The 23,169-nt window shown below is 42.5% G+C and overlaps 1 protein-coding gene across 1 annotated transcript in view; it reads left to right on the plus strand.

Annotated features, from left to right (window-relative positions):
* The window catches only part of UNC13C (unc-13 homolog C), a 1,503,140-nt gene that overhangs the window by 776,683 nt on the left and 703,288 nt on the right, over positions 1–23,169 (plus strand). The window contains exons 15-16 of the mRNA XM_078684856.1: positions 6,316–6,405; positions 14,718–14,846. Coding sequence (XP_078540982.1) covers positions 6,316–6,405; positions 14,718–14,846 — 219 coding nt within the window. The remainder of the gene's footprint in view (positions 1–6,315; positions 6,406–14,717; positions 14,847–23,169) is intronic.

Genomic DNA, 23,169 nt, shown 5'->3' on the forward strand with positions numbered 1-23,169 from the left:
TGTCAGGATTTTCATTTCGGCTTGATCTTTAGACGGATAATCTTGTTCTCTTATTAGACAATTGATCAGAAACTTTAATATCATGAGCTGGATCTCGGCTTTCCTTTGAGACATGGCCTCGCTAATGCTTTCTGGATCATCCCCTGTACGGATGAAACGATATATTCTGTCTAGATCTTCTTTCATATTCGGTAAGGTGACTAGATACTCGGCCACCTTTCTTACGCGGAATGAATATAGAACCATATTATCCTCGCCTGGGACTGGATCATAGCAGCATTCGGCAAGGGATTTTCTTATTTCTGCTACAGTCTGATGTCTGGGCGTACGCTGTGACGCTTGTGCATGTAATTCGGCTGTCGTTAAACGATTACGTGGCGGCGGGGTTTGAGGAGGACCTCCCCCTGCGGCCCCTAAACTAGAGTCGTCTACTGAGGCTCTTCGTCCTGGCAGAGTGGGAAATGGAAATGTAGGCTGGACTTGTATGGCGGGCTGGACCAGGGGTACCGTAACAGGTACTCCGGTGTCTGGAGAAGCGGGAAGTGCCTGATTTACAGGGACTGGCGGAGCGCGAACAGGATTTGCATATTCTGGGACTGTGTCGTCCAAATAGGACGAAATAAAAATATCAGCTGCGGTCTGTTTGTGACGTAGCTTGGTCGGGACTAATGGTGGCGGGAAATTACTGGATGCCTCTGGGGTCGCTTTTGGCAAGCCCTCGGCAAGAAGAGGATACATACCCCTAATAAGGGCATGCCTCTGTCTGTCTTACTGTTCGGCTTTGACTTGTTCACCTATCTCGATTAGTTCTTTTTCTTGTGCTCGTTCTAAGGATTCTCTACTTAATTCTGACTTTCTGATTTCTTTTTCGGTTCTTTTATGAGATTCTTTACGCCATAACTCGATGGCATCTTTCTGTGACTGTCTGGCTTTCTTTTTCCATAATGCTTCTTCTACTCGCATGATGCACTCGGCATCCCATGTACCCGATACGGGCCATCTATACTTTTCTTCTAACTGTTTGGTATACTCTACCCATAAATCTAGATACAATATGGCGCTTATGCCATGCTTCTGATACATAAAGTGACCTGGGCTGTCCCTCGGCGGAACAGGAACTGCTGCTTCCAGCAGACCCTTTCTAGTTTTTAACTGACGTAACTTCGAAAAGAGAGACATTGTAAACTGGAATCGGAACACAATACAATACACGAGGAACAATAACAATAGGGAGAACAATTCAGGCATACCACGACATTGGAAATACATTGAACAACATCATAACATAACAGTTCGGACAGAATATTACCTGGAATACTGAGAACAGAAACACAAGAATTTCTCGAGAACGGAACAGACTAGAGTTACTGGATGCACTGCTGAAACAGTACGGAACATACCGGTCCCATAAAGGGACGCATCAAGACCCGTATCCACCTAGGTGAACACTTCGTTTGTGAGTCTGTGTACCACCAACCCACGGACCAGAGTCAATTTAGATTGACCCTGTCTAGATACTACCCCAGTAATGGTACTCACCGGGCAGCAAGAACAGAAGGCCTCGGACTGGACTGGACTGCTACGACGACGAACGACGAACTTCGGACTTCAGTTACGGGTGGGCCTCCGGATACCTCGGACCTTGGACTCTTGGCTTGGGCTCTGGTCGGGACTCGCCGCGTTCCTCCACCGTCTCGTTTGGATGCTGGACCGCCTCCTCCGTCTCCTCCGTGGGCCTGAGGGATACTTGAAGCAGAAATATCTGCCGGTGCACAGAAGAGTTCCGTCACGACTGCAGAGGGTCAGGGGGTCGGCGTGGCTTCACCGACGCGTGGGGAAAGGGCAAGTCCCTATTCGGGCGCCATTATGTGGTAAATAAATAAATAATACCTCTCTTTTTGACTAGACATATATCATAACAGATAGCTCAATAAATAAGAGTCAAGATTCGAGGTAGTAGGAGTTTTGCAGGTTTAATACAGCATAAGGACAGGAACAGGACAACCTGCATAGGAATAGGATGGCAGGGCCCAGCAGCTGCTGGGGCTGGATCTGGGATGAGCGCGCCGACTTTTAATAACAATACATGAGCATATATACATAACGCAAACACATAGCATTACATTGCAGTAGGCGTAGCAGTGGGTGGAGCAGAAGGTGTGACGCGTAGCAGTCGCGAAAGATAAGGGTAAAAGTAGGTGTAACAGGGCGTATACATAGACATGTGATGCAAACGTAACAGAATATGTCATGAATGGGGCGGAAACCATGGAGGGGGCTACCTAAGGAGCCGGGACCTCTAACCTGATGGTGCGCGCAAACTAGCAATGACGTATCACTAGGAGAAGCTGGGGGCTATGAACTCTGTGCTAGGAGCAGAGACTGAAGTCTGGAGAGTCAGGGCGACATGTACCTAAACAGTATCTAGTATCTGATGTTTAGAGAACATGTTGATATAAACTAGAAGTTAGGAGAGGAAAGGCTAACTTGATTCTAAGACTGGACCATGCATTATTCTACATGTAGTGCGTGATGAAGAATACTAAATGACCATTAAATGCAGTATTTCTCTAACGTGGAGACGTGAAGGCTAGACAATGACGGAAACTATTGATGCGATTCAGTAGTTTAGGAATGCAGAGAAGGAGGACTGAACTGATAACTGGAATCATAACATATTCTTGGCAGACTCAGAGGCAGAGCCAGGCTGGACCGGGCACTGCGAGGCAGGAAGTAAGTGAAGGGTCGAGGATACAGGTGGGGGCTGTATCGCTCCTCAGCGAGGTTTCTGGAGACAGGAGCTGAATCTGGTGTCCAGGCCCTTTCGAGGCCTAGAAACGGGGACTTTATAATAGAATAACGTGCACACTGAGAAACGTGGCAACGTAGCTTTACATAGGCCTGATATTCGTAGTATTCACGAGGACTGGAAACTGGCATATTAGAGGTGGACACAACTATAATTGCGTCATTAATCGAACATAGGGAGTACATATGCATATTTAATCATGGCACACATAACATATGATGGATGAGGCGTAGGGACACAGAACATGGCAAAATTTACTTTTCCACAGGTCCGCTGTTACAGATATATATCTTTTTTTAAACGTTAATTTCTCAAAATCCACTGGAGCACATATATTGAGACCTACAAAAGGCACATCGGGCTACCAGTCCCTACAATTTTGCCAAGTTTCGTGCAAATCCATTCAGCCGTTCGGGCTAAAAGTGAGGCCAACCGCCCTATGGAAATTAACATGGGAAAAACGCGTTTTGGGACCCCCCTTTTTTCTCGGCCCCCCCTTGACGAACCCCCCCAAAATTTTCAGGGGCTGCTCAGAAACAAAATGTGCCATTTTCCTGAAAATTTCAGCCAATTCCGTCCACAAACGCCAAAGTTATTAGACATAGAATTTTCAAAAAACCCATAGAGAAAAAATCCTAACTATATATACCTACTGGCGACCGCCAGTAGGTAATATATATATATATATATGGTCTATAAGGCCTTGTACCACTGTTCTCTGAGTTTACGCAGGGAGTCATTTGAATGTCTTCCTAAGACCTCTAAGCAGAACAAAGCATGTTCCTGCCATTTTTTTGGCCTGATGGCTAATCTGAGGTCTTTATCCAAAGGGCACCTAAACTCTTTACTTCCTATTTACGGGAAGGGCGATCTACAATGCATGGCGGCCAGAGGCGATGGTCCCCGAGAGATGGATTGTTTTTGACCACCAGGACCTGTGTAATGTCGCCATTTATTTGAGGCAACTAGAAGCCATCCAATTATTCACTTGTTCCATACAGGCAGACATATTTTCTGCTGCAAGGCTGATGTTAGGAGCTATGGAAATGATGATCTGGGTGTCATCGGTGTACGACACCATTGTAAAACCTGATGAGCAGATGACGTCAGCTAAGGGGTGCACATACACATTAAAGAGGGTGAAGCTCATGGATGAGCCCTGGGACACTCCGCACCTGAGCTGATGGACCCCTGACAAACAGGGTACTTCCTTGCCCTGGAAGTAGCAGAAACATGCACTGGGGATAGTAAGCCTCATCTATGATTCCCTGGTAGGGGATCGAGACTTGTATTCAACATCTACGTCTTGGTTCGAGCTGAATCCTGCAGTAAATCTGTCCAATGAGCAATGTAAAGTTTAGACCAGTGTCTGGTCAGTTTATTGTAAGAGATGCTGGGTTTAGGTGATTCTGTATTCATGATGGAGAACTCAATCAGCAAATGATCTCACCAGGGTACCGGTAGGGGGTCATTTACATTCAAACCAGGCATATTGGTAAAGATATAATCCAATATACGACCTTTAATGTGTGTAGGGAGCATAACCAATTGTGCAAGCTGAATTACTGTCAAATCATGTTTAATATCTAGAGGGCAGGTGTTGTCCATATGTATGTTCAGATCTCCCAAAAACATCAAATTAGCAGGTTGAAGGCAGTGATGTGCTATGATTTCTGGGATAGGCTGTACCAAATCTGTAGCAGACACTGGGGGTCGAAAGAGAAGCAGACCCGCAAATTTGAAGGAGTGCGATATTTGATAAAAAATAACAGGTTTTTACAAATGTCTATTGGGGAGGACCTACATTAGGATTATCTTTAAAGATAATGGCTCCTCCTCCCCCTTTCTTACCGTCCTGATTGTTTCTTAAGGTCGTATATTCCGTTGCGAGGGACAATGCATTATAAAGGTCCACTGTCCTTCACTCAGCCATGTTTCTGTGAGGAATAGCACAACAGATTGCAGATCTTTCAGCAAGGTGAACAATTCCAAACTGTTTTTTGGTAGTGACCTCCAGTTCAAAAGACCCATCTTCCAGCAGACGTCTGGCCAATTTGGGTGCCCTTATCCCCACTAAATAAATTTCTTTTTTTTAAATACAAGCGTTTCTTCTTCAAAATGACCCCCACAATTGGAAACTCATTCTCTCCTGAGACCAAATCCACCCCCGCCCCCAACTGCCCTCTTCAAATTAAGAATAAAACAACACAAATGAACAGATTCCTTCCCCACTGAACCTTTCCTGGACCCTTTATTTCCATGGTCTGTCCTTCCACAAGTCTATTTGGTCTCACTACATATCCTTTGTGTTTTTTCGGTGATGACTCTCCACATAATATTTAATTACTATTCCGAACCCAGACTCTACACTCATCAACCTACATCATTGTACTCACTTTGTTGTTCTGCCGCACTTGTATACTCTTATCTGTTTACCTTTCCTGATGTACAGCATTATGATTTCCGAAGGGTCACTTTGATACCATTATTTGTTTTCCTCCCTGATTCCCAAGATGGTCATGTTCGTGCTATATAAAACTCAACAAACAAAATTAATTCATAAAATGTGTTTCAGTGCAATAATGTGTATTATAATAAGTTACATTTCAAATGTAAAACAGCACTGTAAGGAAATTCAAAACATTTATTCTGAAATGTACTTTTTAATTGTACATTGATATCATAGATTAGGTTTAACAAGACTGAACATGGGGAAATAAAGCGCCGTTTGAGACAGTGTATTTGACTTTTTGCTGACAGGGTTCTCTGTTTACAATGCTTATTTTCACACTTTGGGCAGAACTCATTGATGCTTGGTCAAGGATTATTCTGCAAGGGTGAGCTTGTCAGGTGTGCTAGCAAAAGCTCTGAGGACAGCACAGTCATTGTGAAAGCATTTTTGTTAGCAGAAATGAACTAAATTAAAATGCTGAGTTAACCATTCATTGAACTTTTTTTGCTTAAGGAAGCAAAAGTTCCTGCAAATGATGTCATCACTGTGAATTAAAGAAAACAATTCACAGAGAAGACCTATTGTTGTGAATTGCACGCTATTATGGCAAATAGTCACTATAATGACGCGCAAATATTTTATTTTTTTCTGTATTAATATACAGAGATTAATGAAATGTATAAAGAACTTGGGGCCATATTATCAAGAACAGGCGATAAAATTATCTCCACTTTATCGGCAGGAAACTGCCGCTAAAGCGGCGATAACGGGCTTGATAATATGTCCTTGTGAATTACCATAGCAGCCCAGGTTCTGGTGTTAACCTGGCCTGCAATGGGAATTCACGAGGGCATATTATCAAGCCCATTATCGCCGCTTTAGCGGCAGTTTCCTGCCAATAAAGCAGCGATAATTTTATCGCCTGTTCTTGATATGCCCCTAAAAGTGATTTTTCATTTCTACAGTTATGTAGAAGTCGAGCATTACATGTATTATATGCAGCAATACAACTATGTATGATGCTTTGATTTTTTCGTTTTTATATCCAAAATAGGAAAACTTTCCAGCCAGCAATCCAGAAAGACTTCAGGACTTAAAATCAACAGTGGACTTACTAACGAGCATCACTTTCTTTCGAATGAAGGTAAAATGTTAATGTTTACACCAATAGGATCAAAATGAGATGCTGAAGCATGCAGTATGTTGTTCTCAGATTAGTTGAAAGCGGTGATATGTGTGTGTATGGTATGGCAAGTCAATTACTAAATTTGGTTTCAAACATGTAAGAGAAAAGCTTGAACTGGACCCAATTAGGATTTTAAACAAAGTAACGTGAAGTATCTACGTTAGATCGACATTGGTGGCTGGTGAACTTTGAAATGATGAAACAACAACATCTTCATGGATTTGGACTAAGCAAGCGAAGAAGCCCAACCTCTTATATGCTGATATGTGGTTTCAGTTGGTAGATTAATTTGGCACCCAATTTCTTTTCATAACAAACAAAGACAATCTGTGAATTTTTCAGTATATTTACAAATAAATTAGCAAGGAAGATATACGTTCTTTAGGGGAAATATGAAGTGTACATGTGTGCAATGGCACACCATACCTTCCCTATACGTGTCTTGCTACACCCCTCCAAAAAAGAAATCTAAAACATTGTGGCAAAGCAGTTAATTTGTCAACATAATATGACTTTAAGATTGTCAATAAATATATCATAAGCTGTTAGGACTAGTGGACAATAAAAGGTCGCACAGTCTATAACTTTTCCAAATGGCTTTAGAAATGTTCAACTTATTTTTTCTTTTCCGTCCCACCCAAATACATTTACAAGCATTTTGTAGGTCTACATATTAATGGCAGGTTAACAAATCTTACCTGGTGAGATCTCAGAGGCTCATTCAGCTGTTGCATGGTGATCACAGGACCAGAATCCATGCAGGTTGGACCAATCAAAAATATTTAGGGCTCAAAAAACAGTAACAATACTTAGGGCTCCAAAACAAGTAACAATAACATTATAAAAGTCGATGTAGATGATGAAATACCTTCATGTAAGTGAAATGAAAAACACAAGCCGAAAGTGTTTTTCATTATCAAGACGCACTATTCAATGATAATCATTATGACAACAAGAACGACTACAAATATGCTGCTGCCGCGGAGAGGATAGAATCAGGGAGTTTTCACTAAGGATGGAGATAGCAGACAGTAGCCTGTGATAAAGGAGAGATACAAGAAGGCATCACTGGGTTACTTATGCTCAGTTTCTACAGAATTCCACCTCCTCCTCTGGAGCTCCAGCTAAAGGATTGAGACGGACGGACCTGGGCTCAGCTCATGTCTTGACTCAACATGAGATCATTTCTCATCCTTAGCCTGTGAATGCTGCATCTTTTAATAGAACCTGTCTGCCCTCACTGCTGCCTCACAGACCCAGTGGGGCTGCATCATTGGGAAAATTGAAGGTGCCAAGCATTCAATGTCCTTCAAAGGATGTCTCATTCAGGGCCGAAAGAGATATGCTATCACCCCTATCCTAATGAACTCCATTGGTGTCCCTTGGTCACTTGCACAATTTTTAAAGCCTGCATCATTTACGAAGTTGATATGACCAGTGCTCCCACTTATCTAGCAGACAAGCTCACTATCTCTGGTGGTTCTTGGGACACTCACAGTCAGAACACCATCAGACAGTAGACTGAAAAGTATAAGATAGAAAACAAAGTCATTAGGCTTTCCCATCTGTGCACCCAGGATCTGAAACAACATTCATTCATATATCAGGACTGACAGAACGCTGCTTCAGTTTAGGAAAAAGTTGAAGATATACCTCTTTAAAGAACACTACATTACAATGCATCAACTGTCCACAAACCAACTAACTCTACTCTCACTTATTGCCTTTATGCTGTACTTTGACCATGTACAAGTGGAGAAGTGTGGCTCAGTGGTTAGAGGCGGCAGACCCGGAAGCTGAGATTGACGGTGGGCCAGGGTTCGATTCCCCGCCTCGGCGGGTCTCGGGCCCAAAATTCCACGGACTCGACAATTCTCGCTCTGGTGCCTACTCAACTCACGGGGTCACACTCTGCGACTCTGGGCAATAGCTTGCTTAATCTCCACTACGGCCCCTCGCGGTGGGATGCCTGGCTTTCACCTAGTGGACACACTGCCGGGGTTTCTCACAGGGGAATACCAGGACGGGTTCCCTAAGCAAGCGCCGGGACGCTTACGGGCAGCTGTGCGCTTTACAAGTCCAACACATTTACATTTACAATCCTATTACTTTTGGCTTGGTATTTGCTGTAGCAAAACCATCTACATGCATAAATACAAACAATACCCAGTGCATTGCTCTGCTACACATCTACTTTTAGTCATTCTCCTGCTCTGCTCTCCTCCTTGATTGCTGTGGCTCCACCACAAACATCCAGGAACTCTGATATACAACTCAGGTGTATGACTTCAACCAACAAATGGACAATCCCTAACTAAAAATGTCATAGAGAACTTAAGAACAGTGGCATAGACAGTACATTTTGTCATTTAATTTTCGGCAATTATTGTAACGAGCCAATATGAGCCAGGTGGACAAGACCATTTAACTAAAGTGTCAAACAAAATCAGAAAGCATTTCGTAAACACCGACTACCCTACTGGAAGTTATAGCTTCTAATATTGAGCCCATAGAAAACTCAAATATTCCCATGGCTGCATACTGAATTTCTAGACACATATTTTGCTTAGACTTTGGGATAATATTGGGCACTGCAACATTTTACTGACTTGCATTATTACAAGTGTGTTCTTGATTGATTCATCTCAACACACACATTTCTGGTCCAGACCCCACGTTCTCTATCCTTATTAATGTGAAACATCCTGAACTCTGAAACGAATAGGTTGGCTGCCTGCAGATTCTTGCTGCAACAGAGTTGGGCCAATATGTAGAAGGTTGGGTGCAGGGTCTGGCTGAGATCATTCCCTGCTGCCATCCTCACACTGTCAACAGACAGAGATCGTGAATAGTGAGGGAAAGCTTGGAACCTGAGCATGGCCACAGGCCGGGCGCTGTGTTAAACCCCTGATGCACACGTATGACGTACGTGAGCAGCGATGGTTGGCTGCTTGTGGAGTATTGGACGTTCCTGGCTGCGGGCCAGGCCCTTTCATCCCCCCTGTTGAAGTGGCAGAGGGAGCAGGTGAAAGCTTCTTTCGTGCTGTGTAGTGTACGTTGCACACCAGCAGAGGGAGGTGAGATCTCCTATATTCAAGCATGAAGGAGAATGGTAGGGTACTGGTGTGTCAGTGGAGGACCAGGTTTCTAGCACCGGGCAGTCCAGGCATGAAAGGCAAAAAGAGAAAAAAAGAGGCAAAGACACAGACAGTCGTGGAAAGAGAGAAAGAAAATCACAAAGTGCAAGAAAAGTGGCACAAAAGTCAGAGAACGAGAATAAGGTGAGAGAGAGCGAGAGGGCAATAGGCGAGGTGGGTGCCTCGAGGTGCTTGACCCGGCCCACAAGGACCTTCACCCGTTGAAGGACTGGTTGAAAGTAAGTCCAGAGGGAGTTGGGCATATGAACCTGCTTAATGGCTGGTTTGAACACTGGACTGGGCTTAGCGCTGGAATCACCCAAATTATAAGGCCAGCCCTTGAAAGCAATTATCAATATCTACATATTTAAATTCTAGACTGCCGTATCTGTGGTTCTGTTTCTGGTGATCTGTATCCAGTTGTGTTTTAGGGTGGCTGAACGAGAGTTTATGTATCTTATTTATCACGTAAGTGATTGAAAATAGTGGTGTAAGGAAGTTGTGCAGTTTTAACTGCTGTACTTTCTCTAAGACGTATTCTGAGAAGAGCCTAGGCAATGGACAATGATGATTAATGGTAGCTGACCTTTCCTTTCATCTTTGTCTAAAGATGACTTAGGGAAGACTGTTCCATGGCTATGCGATCTGATATTATTTCAATGTTTAAACTGGCTTCCTCCTAGTCGTTAGTGCAAATCCAAACTGAAACTGAAGAGTGATGCAAAAGACAGACTTGTTTTCACTCTGAAATGCATATATTTCATACACAATACCCAAATATTGCTGCTTTATCGCAAAATGTGCTGCTTTGATTTGTGGGGATCAGATCTTACTGAACTAATATTGGGGATTGGTACAGCCGATGCCCCTCTAAATAGAGCGCCTTTACCACCCCTCACCTCTCCAGGAATAGCAATCAAGGGATAGGTGGAGTCTGCCAAAGCTAACACCGAAACAATTTATGCCAAGTAACAAGTAATGTAATGCTCTTGAGAGTTAATCCTCAACTCATTATAAATTGCATCCTGAAATTGGTTAAATACTAAAAGACCAGTTAAGCGCAGAGTATGTTTCACCATTTTAATGTTCTTTAGATATAAGTGTATTACAACAGAGGAAATACACAAAATACATGTAAATTTAAATTACTAGATGATATTCGGTACATTTTGAAATATGCATTCACAAAGTAAATATGTTTCTCTTTTTATAACTGCAAGTGCTTCTTTATTGGTTGGCAAGTTTGTGTGTTTTCTTTCCGGGATGGGCGAGGGACGAAATGTGAAAATTATTCAATTTGTGGATAAATGGTTGGATAAGTGCATAGATGAATGAATGGAATGGATGAGTATATACATAAATAAGTGGGAGAGTAAGTGTGTCCTTAGATGAATGAATTGGCAAATGAGTACTATTTGTGCTATAGAACAACCCGGCCCCTTCCCTGCGGGAAAGGTTTAGACCACACTGGATACCTTGCGGTCCGAGTGTGTGGAGGGGACCCAATGATGAAGCATGTCATCCATGGGTAAGTGAGGGTTCTCGTCTAAACAAAAGTAATGCTCCTCATTCACTTACATATTTCCATCTTTCTAGCCCGCACATAGTGTGAGTTGGGATGGAATGAGGAATACCATCAGATGAATTCTGATAGACAATGCTGACTGCTCTTCATTTTTATACCTAACAATTTGTTTATGTAAAGAGTGCAAAGACAGCCCAAGTAGTCATGAGCCACCTACACAATGGCCAGTTCATAGCTTGACACTGCTTAGTGTCTGCAGGCGGTGGCCAGTGCAGGGCTGCAGAGGAGTTCCTTGGGTCCTTCTGAATGTGAGGGTAGGAGCATAGGATGCCACAGAGAGTGATAAGCGTTAGGAAATTGTTGCAGGAAAAAAGGAGGAGTTGCTCAGACTGATACCTTCGATCCTCCCTGCAGGCTTGGACAGATACACTAATGAAGCAGACTTGGGGTAGGCATAAATAGGCCAGCTGTACAGTTCTCCATCCTCAAGCTATAATGGGTGCAAGGGATTATAGCACTAGGGCTAGCTGCACACTGCTTATTTTTTGCAGTTTAAACTGGTGTACATATGATAGTGAAGGTATATAGAAGAGTTTATCTACAAAGATAGACCTGTTTTGCAGATTGGGCAGATGTGCAGGAGGCAGGATACTCCAGGGCGGTCTTCCTGCAATACTGCTGGTCGTAGACGAAACACTATTTGTATGGGGATCCTTTTGCAGGCAAGTCAGGGGCAAGGTAAGAAAGTGGAGGTAGTATAAATGAGTTATTGAATATCTAAATGCCTAAAATACCACAAGCACCTTCCTCCCTCCAGACAGCTGCCCAGCTGGGCTCAAGGACAATTAAGAAGAGTTAATTACACTGATTTTCTACTTACCCCATTGGCCATAAGTCTCAGTCTTTGGTACTGTATCCAAAATAATATATACATGTTTACACAAAATACATCGCAGTGGCAGCATGCTGGGTGAGATGCCACTTGGAAGGTGCCCTTAGCTTGTCATGGTGAAGGCTTCGGGTCTACTCATGAGACAAAGCTCCAGTAGCTGATGTGCTCCTGTTTCTGCTTAGATGATGAGGGTACATCCAGCTCACATTCCACATACCATTGGCAGAAACAGGGGAAGTCAGTTAGAAACATAAGTTGTGTTAATGTGGTGAGCTCTGCCTCATGATAGCCAGCTTGTGGCACCTCTGCACCGCTCTCTGTGACGGTTATAATGGGATGTTGATCGAGCAGCGCATCACTTGGAGGTGGCAGGGAGCAGGTGTCAGCGAGTGGCTGCTTGTAATGTGATTGACCTTGACTTTAAATAAAACGTCGCCAAACCCATGCTGAAGTCTGCTGCATATCACTCCTTGTAACAGTAAGTTATTCAGACTGAGGGATCACTGGCAGTACGTTTGGGAAGCCATTTCTAGGGAATTATGGAATTACTGCTCATCATCCTTGTTGGTTATTATTGTAGGTCTTCTAAGGCCTAACCCATTGTACACTTGGGACTGTATCATGAGCCCGTTCTCTGCACCGCGCTGGTGCAAAAGAGCTATGTGCGCTTCTTTTTCCTGTCTTCAGCTCATCAACCAATTTTAAATAACTCTGACTCTTTGTCTAAATAGCAGACAGCTAAGCTTGTTTACAGTCAGTAATTGCCTCTTCTTGTTTCCGAACTTTTCTGTCAGCAGCACATGTACTCATTTGGTTATTTTTCAAGTTAATGCATGCAGAGCAGATGGAAAAAAAGTTGTGCATATCTCTTCTGCACCATTGCTGAGCAGAAAACTGGGATCAGGATAAGGCACCATCAGTTAGTAATAGGAGTGGGACATTGTATTGTATTTTATTGTATTTAGGTATTAGGCGTGTGTATCACCCGTAGGTCTCGCAGCGCCAGCAGATACTAAGATACCCAAGGTAGGTGTCTTATCAGAGCTGGAAGAACCATGATTTAAGAATTTTTTGCAAAACCTCTTGTGGTCTTGTTTCATTCGGAGACATAGAATTAGGGCGTTGCAAGTTTCAGGGCCTATTTTAGAGAAGGCTCTGTTTCTGTTCCTTACTGTAAGTACTCTAGGTACTGCTAGCAGTTGTTTGCTGGTCACGCGCAGGAGTCTGGTTGGTTGGTATTTTATTAGTTTTTTGGCCAGATATTTCGGCCACTTTGCCTTTTACGGTCTTGTGAACCAGGCAGCATATTTTGAAATTGATCCTCTTTTTTATGGGAAGCCAATGGAGAGTCTTCAGGCTGGGCGAGCAAGGGGCGCTGGAGGGAGGTTTAGTTCCAGTCTGGCCGCATTATTCTGCAGGACTTGAAGTTTTGACAACTGCTCCTCTTTAATGGAAGCCTGTAGCACATTTCCGTAATCTAGACGGCTAATGATAAGTCCCTGTACTAGGGGCATATGGGATGATAGGGGATCAACTTAAAGATTTTTCTGAGGGTTCTCATTAGGCCGTAGCTGCTACGTACCTCGTTGTTTATGTGGTCTGCCATGGAGAGTTTATCATCTATTATTATGCCCAGATTTCACGCTATGGATTTGGAAGGAGGGCATGTGTTACTCTTCATAAAATGAATGTCCTACAACAGCAAAATCATCCTTTGTGTATGGATCGTTATAGGTAAATAAGTTACTTCTGTGAAACATCAGTAAACCTGGCCCTCGCTGGTTTTCAAACCGAGATATAATAAATCCATATTTATTTAAACACTGATAAAACCAAAGGTTAAATCTATGTTATGCTTAGGTGAAATGTTCCTCATAACTCACCATACACAGTTTTCTCATCAATAAAATCATTACAAATGTTGCAGTGATATTATCAATGATTTAATAGAAGATGTCATGAGTGTTGCAATGTGTGGGGTAATTAGCAGTGCATGGCTAGGGTGTGAGTTATTGATCCAGAAAGATGTGGTTTGTCTTTTAGTTTAAATCAATTCAGTAGTGTGGGCTGCAACTGTGTCTAAAGCTCCTCTGTAAAAATGGAGGGGGAAATGTGTTTTGGGCCCCGTCTTTTTCTTAGTCCCTGCATGGCGGATCACCCAGAAAATTTGCATGCAGAAACTGGTCAAAAAGGCACACTTTTTTGGAATGTTCTGTGGAGATTTGGCATTTGACTCCAAAGTTGTTCGCAACTCAAAAACGGCATTACCTAAAGAAACACAATCTTAACAATACCAGTAAAGCGATATAGTCAAAATGATGTAGGGGGTTATAGGATAATACAACCCAATAAGATCTAATTTGCACGCCCACTGCAATCTTCGAGTCTTCAGTTCGTCTCTTACTTAGCACTTAGAGATAACGTTTATAAAGCCTTTTCTTTTATTATTATTGTCACCCTGTTACTTCTATATTTTCATAAATCCTTCATCGGTTTTAACTATATTAATATATAGCTGTACAAAGTATGCTTCCTGTAGTTCTTCAGCCTTTTAATTCGTTTTTTTAAATCAGAGTTTACTCCTTAGACGTTTCATCGTTGCATTCTTGTGCTTAAAAATGTGTACTTTACATATAGGAGTAACATATCTTTTAGTTACATAGCCTTTTCCGCTTTCCTTTTATTTAACCCCATGATTTGTGCCTCTGTTCTACAGGTTTTGGAGTTACAGAGTCCCCCTAGAGCCAGCACTGTTGTAAAGGACTGTGTCCGAGCCTGTTTAGATGCCACTTACAGATATGTTTTTGACAACTGCCATGAGCTTTACAACCAGTTGTTAGACCAGGTAAGACTACGTTGGTGCCTTTGAATCTCCTCAGATGAATGTGTTAGAAACAATTGGGTACATCCTTTCTGTATGTATTTGTCGTGATATTTAAAATCGGGTTTTCTATTTATATGTGTTTAGAAACATTAAGTTAAAAAATGCCCAGCAACATTTAATGAACGTGTAATTTACACGTCACAACATGTCCATTGCTTCATTTATTAACATGTGAAATGGTAATTTACATCTCTCTTTAAGTTTGATCTATGCAAAATGCAGCCTTAATTAAAGAGCCATTATAATGCAGCTGAAGAAATAATATGCAGTGATTATATTTCTGCATATCGAGATATATGTGTTAACCGCTTAGTATATGTATTTGTTCATGATATATTCAATATATAAATGCTGTTGAGATAGACTAGGAAAGCCCAGCGAGAACTTGGTCACATTTGGTATTTAACATTTGATTTTTTCCTCTAATCCAAATGAGGCCTTGGCTGCTATATGTCATTTAAGTAATATTTCATAATTACTTAACACTATTAGCCTAGTTTAACCTTTGCTGTCAAAGAGAGGCCGGACTTCCTTATCTAGACAACCTCACCATGTTGACGGGAATTTCCACTGATGTAGTGGGAACTCTCACAATGCAGTGCCGTGCAGGCTGTCATATCCCTTTAGATTCACTCAACTCACTGCAGTTTTAGTTTTTACGGAAACACACCCCAAAGAAACAAAAAATGAAATGCATTTCTCAATTTTTTGCACTGGTTCATGGTGGCCTCTAGAGGAGAAAAAATATCCATTGATCTGTAATATGAAGTTTGAAAAGATCTAGCAGGTTATTGTGCCCTACTACCGAAAACATTAGACATGAAGTTTACTAGCAAAGCAACAGTGACATTATATTGGGTTCCTAAACCCGGGTTCCTCCTTCGATTAAACCATCTGACTGTGGATAGATTTGATGTGTTTGCAAATGTATTAGTTAAGATCTCTCATACTTAGATCACATGTTATTTTTCAAAGAATACACAAGAAACTCATCTATTTCAGAGACTACCAAGGTTGGTTCATTAGTGTTGGATAAGCATTACTTTTTGAGGGAGTCCACATGGGTTAAAATAACAAGGAAAATACAGTATATGCTATTAATTTACATTGTGGTTATACTAATAATCAAGCATGTTCCACCCCTTCCTTCCACCACTCTGAAGAGCACACGAACAACACTTGGCACACATCTGTGAAGTGTACAAGCAACACATTCTCCTTTCATCTTGCAATAGAGAGTCCTGGGCATATAAAGAGTACTCCAGGAGGATATTGCAATTAAAATGTGCATGCGTTATCTCAAAAGTGATTTCCATTGGTCTCCAAAATAATGCATACTAGAATGTAGCAAGCCTAAGTGTGTTCTATATACATATAATTTATGTTATAAAACCATAAATATTCCATAAAATTATTTAAGCAATTCTTCTTGACTCCCTGACTTTTTATATGAGTCTGTACATATTTAGAGAAAGTGCAACATATCCAACAAATCTAATCCCTCGGGGTTGCTGCAAAATATATATATCTTGAGTCTTTTATTTCGCACTGTCCTTTGAAACACATACTAAAGGCTGCTTAAAGTGCTTGTGAATATAAAAGTGCTTAAAGTGCGATACAGTGCTAATTCCTTAAAAAAATATACCCAAACATTTACATTTAAAGTTTCAATTAAAATTCTTCTAACGGTATAGGTGCATAAATATTCTATTTTCTATTCAATCTTTTCGATTTTATTACTGCTATTGCTCTGTTATAGATCTTATTACACTGGAAGTATCTAGATTTATCATGCTCAGTCCTGGCGCTAATTTATTTTTAAGATGGAGTTCTATAAGCAGTGGTGTAGATCTTCTGTGTTGATTAACCCATTTGGGTTTTTACTGTCTAACTCTATGATCGTTTGAGTTTCTAATTTTCTTAACAGTTTTTCCGTGTCTCCTCCTCTTCGTAGTGGTGCTACTGCATTAATCACAAAATAAGACAGATATATATATATATCCTCTCTTTTCCAGCTCAATGGAGTCGGGGCTTTGGTGCATCTTTCTGCGGTGCAGATCCCACGGCAGAGCCATGCCGTATAATATCATTCCACCCTCTTTTGCAAGAAGAAACGGGATCGTACACACAGGCACTTTTCAAAGTATGCTCTTTTTAATTTTCAAATTTCTCAGGACATCGCTCAACTGGTCAATCGGTTGAGCGATGACCTGAGATATTTGAAAATTAAAAAGAGAATACTTTGAAAAGTGCCTGGGTGTGCGATCCCATCCTGTTTCTTCTTGCAAAGGAGGGTGGAAGGATATATATATACATATACATATATTACCTACTGGCGGTCGCCAGTAGGTAGTTATAGTTAGGACCTTTTTTCCATAGGTAATCCTCAACATTCTATTTGGAATAACTTCGATGAATGTTCGCAGAATTTTAAAAAAGTATAGCCCGCTCCGGTTTGCTCCTATTCTGAAAGTCTAGGGGTGATTCGTCATTGGGGAGGCCAAGAAAAAAGGGGGGGTCCCAAAACGTGTTTACCCCATGCAATTTTCCATAGGAACCTTTAATCGCAAAAGTATAGCACACCTGAATCCATCTTGATTTGCAATAAAGTGGTAACTCTTAAAACATTTAATTTAAAAATGAACAGAATGAGGGGGTTCACTTTGCTATAGTAAGTATGATTAGTGCTGCAGAAAGAAAAATTAAGGCACATTTTGAGTGACTTCTCAAATCCTCTTATATATCATTTAAAAAAAGTGATCTAATGAGCAACTAGAGTGCTAACATTCAGAATTGATGGCAAATGTGTGACACATCTGAATGTCTTCTTGATGGAACCAAAGTAAAACACTGAAAGTATTTCATACACAGGAGACTGTAGTAAATGAGGAAATTAGAAAACTTCATAACAAATAAGTCTCCCAAGATGGCCGCCAGAGACAAAAGAGCCCACGTGAAGCACAAGTATGTAGTGTCGCGCTCTAGTCTTCGCGGGGCTATGCGATGACGTAGAGCGTGGCGGCCTTGTTATGGCCATTCAGTGCTGGTAGCAGAGCAGCCTGGACGTGTTCCCGGCGCTCTCTTGCGTTATTTAAATAAATAATTTACCAATCACCTCTACAGTGTGTGCACATCATTTGGGGAAACTCCCCAACATTACAGTGACGAAGAAGGCTGGGACCTGAAGGGAGAGGACACCAGAACCCACCAAAGAGAAAAAGAGTGGAAGACACGTGGAACAGTGACCCTGGGGGGCAGCACATGCAGCAAGAGAGCGTGGCAGAGGACCACCACCAATACAGGCAAGCACCCCAAGCAACAACAGCCAGGGATAAGGGGGCAGGAATACCTCACTGAACAAGAGAAAGGAGGGCAGTCTAAACCAGGCAGAGCACAGATAGAACCCCACTGGGGGGGAATAAACCAACACAAGCACAACCTGGCATCACAGAAGAGCGCCAGAGAGGGAAGCAACCCACATAGGGAGACCAACCACTACAGGGAGCGAAGGAGATGCAGAGAGACATACGCCCCTCCAGGTGCACCGTCATCCATTTAAACACCTACTGGATAGCCAGGGCCCTGACGGAACAAGCGCAGCAGGGAGAGGAGGGTGCCTTGGAGCCCCAACAGAACCAAACACACAGCGGAAGAGCAAGTGCACCAGGCAGTCCCAGGGGAGAAGAGGCAGCGCCAGAAAGACGTGCCAAAATGTGGGAGCAGGCGTCTTCTCTCACGACTCCTATTCCGTTCCTACCCAAACCGGGGGAGCCCCTGATGAAGTGGGAGGACTGGAGAGAATATTTCATGAACTACTTAGAAGCCCTAGAGGATGAATAGCACTCTACCAGACCCGCTGACTGAGGATGGTTTGCCGCATGGAATTTCTGTCTAATGCCTAGACCCACACACACCTTTTGCATAATTTGACCTACAAAAATCACTTCCATTGTCACTCCAGACAATGCGCGGCAAACCAAATCTCGGGAAAAATTATTTCAAAAGTATTTTTGCAGTGGACAAGGCAGTGTTGTCCTTTAGGGGGTAGGCCTCTATCCATCTGGAATAGGCACAAACCACCACCAGGACATACTTGAGATTGTTAAAGCGTTCCATATGGATATAGTATATTTGCAGTACCTCGAATGGGTACGTAGGGGGTGCAAAGTGACCTGCTGGAGTTGGTGTTCCCTTTCCTGGATTGTGCATCAAACAAACAATGCAATGTTTCACCACATTTTCTGCACATTTAGGAATACCTTCATTCTGCCATACTGGAGCTAAAAGCTTACATATACCCCTTGCATTAATATGGGCTGGTCCATGAGCCATAGTAACTACAGGCAGTACATATGCATCTGGTAACAACCATCGTTGATGCTCTGACAATTCCGTCCAACATCCCATATTATCCAACATTCCCGTACTTTCTCTCCACGTACTCAATTCTTTCTCGGTGGCCTCCTTCTGAATCGCTTTCACACTTTCCACTGTGTCTTCACACATACCACCTTCTGCGACCCATCTTGCAGGGCCCGCCACATACATACGACTTTCAATATTCCTTGCTGTTTCCCTCGCTATCTCATCTGCAAATGCATTTCCTCGACCCACGTCATCAGTAATCTTTTTATGTGCACTGCACTTCACAATCGCTATTTGAGTAGGCAGAGCAAGTGATTCAAGAAGGTCAGTTACCAACTGACCATGCTGTATCTTGGTGCCGTGGGAGGTAAAGAATCCTCTTTCCCTCCACAAGCGACCAAAACTATGGGCAACGCCAAATGCATACTCACTGTCAGTATAAACAGTCACTCTTTTCCCTTTCGCCAACACACATGCTCTTGTCAACGCAATCAATTCTGCAGCTTGCGCTGAATTGTGCGAAATACGTGCAGTTTCTACCACTGTGCGCAAAGTTGTTACTGCATAAGCAGCTGTGGTTTCGCCATTAGGAAGTTTGAAACAAGACCCATCTACCCATAGGATCCCATCCGGATCCACAAGTGGTGTATCCTTCAGGTCTATTCGACCCTTAGTTTCTTCTTCAGTGCGAAGAAAACAATCATGCTGATCTTGTACATGGTTCGCATCCAGAATAGGCAACAATGTTGCTGGATTCAGAACATTACATCTTTGTATGTGTATATGACTAGCTAGAAGTGTCAACTCATATCCAGACAAGCGAGCACTCGTTAAGTGCTGAGTTTTCGTCCTGTTAAGAAGAGTATCTACTGCATGTGGCACCATAACATTAAGAGTATGATCTAACACTAGTCCAGCAGAATGACGAATAGAAATTGCCGCTGCTGCTGTTGCTCTAAGGCAACTAGGTAATGCCTTAGCTACTGGATCTAATGTTGCAGAAAAATAGGCACACGGTCTTTGTTTGTTGCCAAATTGTTGGGTCAGGACTGATAATGCGCAACCTTCCCTTTCATGAACATAGAGCGTGAAAGGTTTACTGTAATTTGGAGTACCCAACACAGGAGCAGAACACAAAGCAGTACGTAAATCTGAAAAACTCTTTTGACATTCATCAGTCCAAGGAAGAGGCTGGGGCGTATTTTTAAGTGTAAGTACCAACAGAGGTTTAGCAAGTAGGGAAAAATTGGGAATCCACTGTCTACAGTAAGAGGTAATGCCTAAGAAAGCACGTACTTCTCTTTGTGTGGACGGTACAGGCATCCGTGCAATTGCATGGATACGTTCCGGGGTCAATCGCCTTCCCTCCTTCGACAAGAGATGACCTAAATAGGTAACTTCTTGTCGGCAATATTGTAACTTAGAAGATGATACTTTATGATGTAAATCAGACAAATGTTGTAAGAGCGACACAGTTGCATTTTTACAGACATTTTCCGAATCAGCAGCGACTAACAAGTCATCCACGTATTGGATAAGAGTAGCACCTGAGGGTAGAGAAAAGGTGTCATGCTGAGATTTCAAAGCTTGACTGTATATTGAAGGACTTTCACAATAGCCTTGAGGTGCACCCTTAAAGCGGAAGCTTCGGCCTCCGAGAGAGAAGCCGAAAAGATCCCTAATTTCCTCAGCAATAGGAATGCTAAAGAAAGCATTCTTAAGATCAATAACCGAGAACCAGACCGCCGAAGCAGGAATCATAGTAAGCAAGGCTGTTATATCTGGCACAACAGGAAACTGAGGGACAACAATTTTGTTGACCTCTCGAAGATCAATCACAAAACGGTACACAGGTGGCTGAGAGGGATCAGTACGTTTAAGAATAGGCAAAACAGGGCTATTGCAAACATTCCCTCTAGTCTCTTCAACCACACCCTTCTGAACCAAATCATGAACAATAGCCAACAAAGCTCTCTCGCCATCACTAGATATTTTATATTGAGGAACACGTGGCATCTTAACATTGTCTTTAACAGTAATCACATATGGTGGAATTTGCAATAAGCCAACATCATTCGGACCCGTAGCCCAAAGTGTAGCAGGAAGTGAATGCAATTCAGGTGGTAGCTGTTCTTTAGCTACATACATCGGGGAAGTCAATTTATCACCTAAAGTGAGGTGCACACCAGAGGGTGAACAATACAGTGTAGCATGTAAACGTTTCAGTAAGTCCAACCCCAATAAATTTTCTCCGCATCACGTTGTTAAAAGGAGTGGAGCTTCCAAATCGTATGGACCAATGGAAATGGGCAAAGGGCAAGAAATAGGATTTGAAACTGGGGCGCCAGAGAATCCCACAGAAACATTCGTTAAGCCAGACAAAGGTGCCCTAGGGAGTTTAGAATGCATTATAGAACTTCTCATAGCACCAGTATCCAAGAGAAATGGTTCTGTAACACCTAATGCCATAACATTAACATAAGGTCCTTCCTGATCTACTGGAACTGATACGACTCCCTTACTTTGCCTATGGCTGTCCTAGCTAGTATGAAAATCAACGTCCTCATTATCGAGACAATAGTCATCATTGTAATATTGTGCAGATTGAGAAGTCTGCTGGTCAAAGTAATTTGTAGAATCCTGAGGGGGAGAGGGACGTCGTTCCTGAGTCGACGCACCACGACCCCTACCTCTGGATATGGATCGAGAATCACCACGACCCCGTGGTACCAAGGGTCCACCATACCGCTGCAATAAAATTGGACAAGTATTCTTAAAATGACCATCTTCCGTGCAGTAAGCACACTGATTAGGGCCCAATGGAACTCGTGGAACTGAGGGTACCGGCTTCTGCAACAACCTCTGAAACTGCGGGGGCTGTTGATATTGGGGCTGTGCAGAACGAGGAGGATAAGCCTGTTGCAGAAGAACCTTCGGCTTTAAGTCTTTAGTCTTTTTCTCCGCTTTCTCCTTATCCTACTTATCCCTATTCTCATAATATTGAGCAGTAGCCAATATCTGAGCAGTTGAAGAGACAGCCCAAGAACTCTCCGATTGTTTTAATGTATGTGATAATTCCGGAAGTAAATTAAAAACAAATTTGTCTACGAATAATCGCTGTTCACCTTCAGTACTCATGTCTTGACCACTATGGTCAATGAAAGTCTCCTCGAAATGAGTAAAGAAATCGGAGACACTTTCATCCGTCTTTTGCTTACACGCCGCTAACTTATCCCAATTAACACGCACCGCAGGCATCATAGTTTTCATCAAATCTATTATTCTTCCAGGCAATTCCGTGATCAAATCATCTGGTTTGGCACCACCTACTTGTCCTGCATCCGCAGCTGAAATGGCAGCCCAATCACCACCCAAAGCTGCAGCATGATCCTGCCTACGAATCTTGGTCCATATGGCTTGTGGGACTACATATCCCATAAGTAAGTCAATATCTGCCAAATTCATAATACAAGCATCAGCAGTCTGGGACAGCTCTTTATAGTACCCAGCAGGATTCTTACGAGGGTCCGGTAAAGACTGTTTAAGTACCAGCACTTCTGACCTTTTCCAAGGGTCATGTACCCATATACGCTGAAAATGAGCAGGAACAGCAGGATTAGCACCTGCTTGCGGAACCTCATCTCTCCATATCGGAGGATCTTCTCGCATAGGATATTGTGCCGTCTTATGACGAACCGCGGGATCAGGTTCAAGAGAATTTTGAGAGAAAAAGGCGGAACGAAAAGTAACAAGCTTTTGAATAGCATGTTCTACAGCAGGACCCACAATAAGTCCCTTATCAAATTGATCCTGAATTTCAAATAAATCCTGAGGCGGGGAATCTAGATCCTCATATCCCCATCCTTTAATCAGAGTATTGCACATAACATTGAATACGTATCTCTGTGTGGGCGCATTC

This window comes from Lissotriton helveticus, chromosome 3_2 (assembly GCF_964261635.1).
Source record: "Lissotriton helveticus chromosome 3_2, aLisHel1.1, whole genome shotgun sequence".
Classification (NCBI taxonomy): domain Eukaryota; kingdom Metazoa; phylum Chordata; class Amphibia; order Caudata; family Salamandridae; genus Lissotriton; species Lissotriton helveticus.